The following is a 6,880-nucleotide window of genomic DNA, read 5'->3' on the forward strand; positions in this document are numbered from 1 at the left end:
TTGGTTACCCAACCACGTTGGCATTTCTGGGAATACAATGGCCGATCTTGCTGCCAAGGCAGCACTCAACAAATCTGTGAGACCGCTTCTTATTCAATACTCTGATTACAAAGCTAGCATTAGAGCTTACATCCGTGATCTGATGCGGAAGAAGTGGGACATCCAAGTGGGTATTAATAAATTACATGAAATATAACTTTCATTGGTTACACCTACTTGGGTTGTCAGTCCAGATTTGAAGAGGTCATCACACGACGATGTCGTATTGGCCACACAAGATATACAGATGAATACTTGCTGAAAGGTGAGGATCCTCCGTTTTGTATCCCTTGTGATGAAAGAATCACGGTCAAGCATGTCCTGCTTGACTGCATTGAATATTCCATCACAAGGGATAACTACATGTATATCAAAGCACGAACTATGAAGGATCATCTATAATGAACGTTTCTACAATCTTTCATCTAAACTAGATATCGATGGAACAATAACTGTTTACTAGAATACCTGCACAACTGGGATGTATTACCACCCGATGTTATAAACCAGTTTCATTCCTTTATTGATAACGGTGATGTTCAAGAGGCATCGTCACTTTTTAAACGTAGCAGTTTTGTTATTTTAAATTTCGGCTAAATTTTCCTACAATCGCCAGTGTCTGAGGGGATGGTTTAAATCCAGCCAGGGTCCATGCAGGTAGCAAAAGCACTGTAAGTCCCCATGGTCCCTAGTATGGTGATCTACCTTCGGTTGCTGGCGATCTATAGCCCATTTTATATTGTATTGTCTTCATGAATAAATTATTTTTACATTTACCAGCTAGTTTTAGAAACCATCTGCTACACTCTAGATATTTTACAGTCTTTCGATGACTGGTTATTTAACTACTTGTAATTTAAAATGTGTATGTAAACCTTTTCTCGTCACTATATGGCTGAAATATTGCCGATGTGACGTTAAATTTTAACTCACTCACTCACTCAGCAGGACATGAAATCTACACCAAACGCTTAGAACAACTACACAGCAACATACAGGTGTTCGACATCTTTCCACAGAGAAGACAGGTTCTTCTGACTGCAGACGGATGTCATCAATGCATGACTCACACCAGATTCAGAAGTAATCCGTCTCTCGCCGGTGGCGTTAACATTTATGCTCAGACTGTGTAAAATTGTGTAAAAGTGCTTCAACAGTATGGAGCTTTGTCTAATACTTTTCATTCAGATTATCTAAAATATTTTATTTCAAGGGGGAAAACACAGTGTTCTACGAACATAACCTGTAATAATAACCTAGAGATAATTTTCAGCAGTTATTATAACTAGTATGGCAACATGCAAAACTGACCAATCAGAATGCAGGGATACCATTTGGCATGGTCCTCTAGCATGCTGCAACGTGTTTATCTCAGTTTACACTTAATGATGACGAATCTTTATCTGCGTCTACTGATGTGTTTAGAGAGGCAAGTACAATAAAAATCATCATTCGGAACAGAGCTGGCTCCGTCGGTTCTAGGTCAAATGTCTCCTGATAACTAGATATGTTCATCATTTCACATCAACAACATGTGAACTTGTATTATACCAAAGCCAGAGGGATTTGCGCCAATATACAGATCTTCTTTCACTTCTTTGACAGTGCACCAGTGCATCACCAAGAGTAGGAACAACACACATAAACTTAAATTGCCTCGTATGTTCATGTGCTCGGACAGATGTTATTGCCATAAGAGAGATGACTCAAGTGGAAATGAAAACCAAAGAAGATCCCCTCCATTACCTTAAATGTCTTGCCACCTGATATCCAGAACATAAACTGTTCGTGCAAGTTCAAGTAACTATAATTAATGCTTAGATAATGCAGGTGAAGCAGGCGCGGGGTCATCCCACAGACGACATCCTTACCTTGTCAGTTTGCTGATGGGATCATGTGGACATGGCGTCTGAGGTTCAGATTAGAAGGTCCGTCGATCAAATCCCAGCATGGGAGTCGGAAAACTTATGACAGCTACACAGGCCTTGGATTCACATGATTTCAGAAACTGACGTGTTTAGATGTTTTATTGCCCACGGCCTGCAGTTCAGAGAGGGTTTTTTTAAATTTCATTTTTTTTCTGATACCCTCATTTCGACAGGGGGAGTGACTAATCATTAGTCATTAATTTTGTTGGAATTGTGTAGTCACGTGACAGCGGACATTTTCTTTAAAAAACGTATCAAACCAAAGACTGTTTGATATGTTAACCATTGACATTTCATATATCGCCCTGAAGCAGAACTATAGTGAGCTATCTAAAGATCTGAGCGATTTTGAAAAGCTTTAGGCTGATGTGTTGGGTTCACCAGAAACATTATATAATTAGGAGAACCAGCATGATAGCATAGATGTATATCTACACTAAAACAGTCAAAGTATGCATAGTTATTTTGTTATAGGCAAAATATTGCCATCTGGAAGGGAAATTGGAGGTCACCTTGAAATGTTTATTTGTCTTGGTTCTTAATTACCCAAACTGATAGTTCATGCAAATTTAGGAACCTGTTTTATCATTTCAACAATTCTACCTGTTATCTGCTCCATTTACAGTAGGTGGTGTGTACTGTTCACTGGGGACTGTTACCGTCAACTATAGGTTCTAAAAGGGTTCCGTGAACTAGAGGCTCTCGCGCTGAACATATATGTTATATTTTCGAGATGAATACTTTTGTACATTTCTGATAACTCCCATTGAGATATTCCTGGAAGATTGTTGGAAACAACCTAATACCGACCTGGTAAAAGTATAAAACTTATTTGAAGAGTTACTCAAGGGGTTCTTGTTCTGATACATCGAATGTCAGTTCTTAATTATCATGAAAAGGATCTCTATAAATGCTTCAGCTCAGTGGGGGCCCCACATGGGTACAATGTGTGAAGCCCATTTCTGGTGTCCCCCGCCGTGATGTTGCTGGAATATTGCTAAAAGCGGCGTAAAACCAAACTCAGTCAGTCAGTCAGTGGGGGCAATTTATACGTTCATTTATAGACGCCTCCCAGGGTTTGGAAAACATCAGATCCCGTGTTGTTAAGGCGTGTTGTGACCATATAAGTGCACGTGTTGCTAACGCTTGAAGTATGTCACCATGACGTGCATGGCTTGAGTCCATATAAAGCGTCAATATTCTGTGCAAATTCCGTTGGACGAATCACGCCCATCATCACCTGCTCGTTCACCATGGCTACTCGTAAGAATGGCCCAGTAAAGCCCCTCTCTAAGTCCCTCCGTCATGCTAGGAAGGAAGAGGAATTGAAAATTGTGGTCTTGGGAGGAGAAGGAGTAGGAAAGAGCACACTGATATCTCAGTTTCTTGATGGTGAGTTTCTTGAAAAATACAAAGGCACATTTGAGACCATATACACACGACAATTTAAAGACAGGGGTATGCGATTCGGTTTGGAAATTGTTGATATCACAAGAGGTGACTCTGTCCCTTCTTTGAGGCAAATGGCCATTGAGGACGGAGAAGCTTTCATATTGATGTATTCCGTTGTGGACAAAGATTCCTTTGAGCAACTGTACAAATTCAGGGATCTTATTCTGGAGCTGAAAGGTGAGCAGAAAGTTCCAATATTTATTGTAGCCAATAAGGTGGACATGAATGCCGAAAGGAAGACTCCCATATGGCAAGTCGCCGATGCTGTGGCCACCATCGACTGGGAACATATGTACATGGAAGTGTCGACTGCAGACAAGGAACAAGTTGATATGTTATTTCGTCAGCTGATCAGACAGGCGTGCACTGTTTACAAGGACAAATTTAGTCAGTCACCCAGAAGGCTGACCTTTCCAACAACTCTATTGAGTAGCATCAAGAGAAAGATGTCAGCTAAATAACAGAGAATACGTGACTTGCGTGTCACAAACTCAGGGATCTTGTTCTGGAGCTGAAAGGTGAGCAGAAAATTCCAATATTTATTGTAGCCAATAAGGTGGACATGAATGCCGAAAGGAAGACTCCCATATGGCAAGTCGCCGATGCTGTGGCCACCATTGACCTGGAACATATGTACATGGAAGTATCGACGACAGACAAGGAACAAGTTGATATGTTATTTCGTCAGCTGATCAGACAGGTGTGCATTGTTTACAAGGACAAATTTAAGCAGCCATCCCGAAGGATGACCCTTCCAACAACTCTGTTGACCAGCATCAGTGTCAGAAAAGAAAAGTGTCAGCTAAATAACATAGTGAATAAGTGACTTGGGTGTGATGCTGCTTTGAACATTATAACAGAATAGCCCGAAATGTTGCAGGGCATCTACTCACAACTCTGACCATTTTGGTGAAACACACAACAACTGGTGTGGCTTTAACAAACAAAGAAACATAAACGAGAAGAACTGCAATTCAAACACACTCTTGTGTCCAAGAGACACAAACCAACACAGAGAACTATGACACCTTAGACCACACGGCCAAATATCAAAGACGGGTGATGTCATGCATCATCTTTGCTTACCACTGTACCTTCTTTAGCACCCACAACAATGGGTTGCTATTCTTGAAATGGATGTCATATTAATGTCCACGCAGTTTGTATTACTGTATAAATTAGAACAAGATGGCATTAGGTTGGTACTTATCAGTTTCCTTGCACATACTTTTTAAATAAGAGGGTCCAAAGATGTGCGTGTTTCAGCGGATTTTGTTAAAATATGTTATCTCAATTGATTGAAACTGAACTCTTTGTCAATAGTTCCTTAAATCCCAAATAAAGACAAAGCTATTTCCAGATCATCTACTTTAAATGACAATTTGTTGGCATATCCTTGCCGACCACTAGTGAAATTACAGTGTTCAACAAGTCATTTAATTATTATCACATAAGAAAATCAAACTGGGAACTGTGATTGTTGTCAACGATGTCTCATCATATAGTGAGGTACGTTGACGTCATTGTTGATACAATAAATGCGTTAGATGTCTGTCTAGTACTGTTGTATTATGTGGGCATAATGTGCCATTTCCGTAAAAGAATAAACCTTGAAACCAATACGTACTACGTTTGTTCGTTATTCTGGAGTGGACCCCCGGTGACTACATACTGGAAGCAACGGTCAATGCAATCGGGATACGTTGACATGCTCTCATCCAAGTCACCGAGTCTAAACACGTTGTCAACTAAGTCACCTCATACTAGTCAGTAGGACATGGGGCTTTCAGCCACTATTCAAGTACAACCCATGAAGATCCGTATTAAAATGTTTTTTAAAGTTTGGTTTTTTTATTGACCTTATTTGGTTACGGTTGAACATGATATATGGGTAGAGCAAAATATTACAAATTACACATGAAATAGCGGACAGTATATTGTATATCGTATTGGGAATATAGACCAAACAATTGAAGTGCTACATAGTAATACCGAGAATGTGAAAGACTAAACTCTAAATTACAGGACTGCATCTAGAACATTCCACTTTCTGTAAAAATGTTTCATATTGTCGGGTATTTTTATCGACATATTTCTCAGTTTCATTTAGGTCCGTTAATAACGTTTTGTAAATTGTAAAGCAAGGTTTTTGTCCTTCTTATATTCATTATGAAATTGTGGCGCTTTGCCAAAAACATCATGTGGTGGAGTAAATGGTTATTACTACAACAGAATAGAACATCATGGTTTTACATTTCATACGTTTTACCAAGGACTTGAGAAACAAAATTGTTAAGATCTGTCCAGAACATTTTGATGTGGACAGTCAAGATATATATGATAAATATCCTCATTTACTGAACCACATAATGTACACAAGTCATTATCTATCAATTTCATTTTTAGTAGTTCTCGTTTGGTGTGAATGGCTCTGTGCGAAAACGTGTAACATTGAAAATCTAAGAGTTTCGTGACTCCAGTGGATTGTCTATGTTGTGAAAATAATGATTTTCCAATTTATCAAATCATTTAGTTCCCTGTTCCATTTGAGACACACATTTCGGAAGGTTATAATCCAATGGACCCGTGAAGGTCCGGGTTAGAATATTAACATTGATCTTCAGTAACCCATGCTTGCCACAAAAGGCGACTATGCTTGTCGTAAGAGGCGATTAACGGGATCGGGTGGTCAGGCTCGCTGACTTGGTTGACACATGTCATCGGTTCCCAATTGCGCAGATCGATGCTCATGCTGCTGGTCACTGGATTGTCTGGTACAGACTGGATTATTTACAGACCGCCGCCATAAAGCTGGAATATTACTGGTGCGGCGTAAAACAAAACTCACTCACAATAATCCGATATGAAATTATCATAAAATATCCTTGAGCCTTTACTGCGTTTAATCAAATCGTTCCAAAAAGAACACATAGACGTCGGTATATTAGAATTGTTTGTTGTTTGTATCTTTCCACTGTTTGGGTATACTAAGGGGGACACGATTAAAATCAAGCACAGTAACCGTCAAATTTTTCAGTTAAGTTGCGCAAATGTTAGAAAATCGTGGTCGTTTCAATATCTTTAATATAAACTACTCTACGTTTAATCCAACTATGAATGCTCCAGCATGGTTGGTAACGTTGGTGATTTAGCCAGTATTTCATTACTGTAGTTATTGTTACACACATTTCTTTTAACATATCTATGCCAGACATCAAGAGAGTCTTTCCAAAATGGATTTGTAACTTTATAGTGTTTTGTAATGTTAACTCATGAGAGAGGAATGTTTTGTAAAGGGAAACCGACAAGATCATAGTTCTTAGATTTTGAAACATATCTCTTCAAGCATGAAAGTTTTAAATTGTCGATAAAGGTTTTCACATCAACCATTCTCAGACCACCTTCTTCGTTCATTCGCACTAAATTAATTCGTTTTATTCTGTCAAATTTATCATTCCATA

The 6,880-nt window shown here is 39.1% G+C and overlaps 1 protein-coding gene across 1 annotated transcript; it reads left to right on the forward strand.

Annotated features, from left to right (window-relative positions):
* The first annotated feature begins 3,220 nt into the window (after positions 1 to 3,220).
* Positions 3,221 to 3,880, forward strand: LOC124266657 (ras-related protein Rap-2b-like). Its single transcript, XM_046701457.1, has one exon. The coding sequence runs from the start codon at positions 3,221 to 3,223 to the stop codon at positions 3,878 to 3,880; it is 660 nt and encodes a 219-aa protein (XP_046557413.1).
* The last annotated feature ends 3,000 nt before the right edge of the window (positions 3,881 to 6,880 follow it).

This window comes from Haliotis rubra, unplaced genomic scaffold (genome assembly GCF_003918875.1).
Source record: "Haliotis rubra isolate DU_JTF1 unplaced genomic scaffold, ASM391887v1 Scf127, whole genome shotgun sequence".
NCBI lineage: Eukaryota > Metazoa > Mollusca > Gastropoda > Lepetellida > Haliotidae > Haliotis > Haliotis rubra.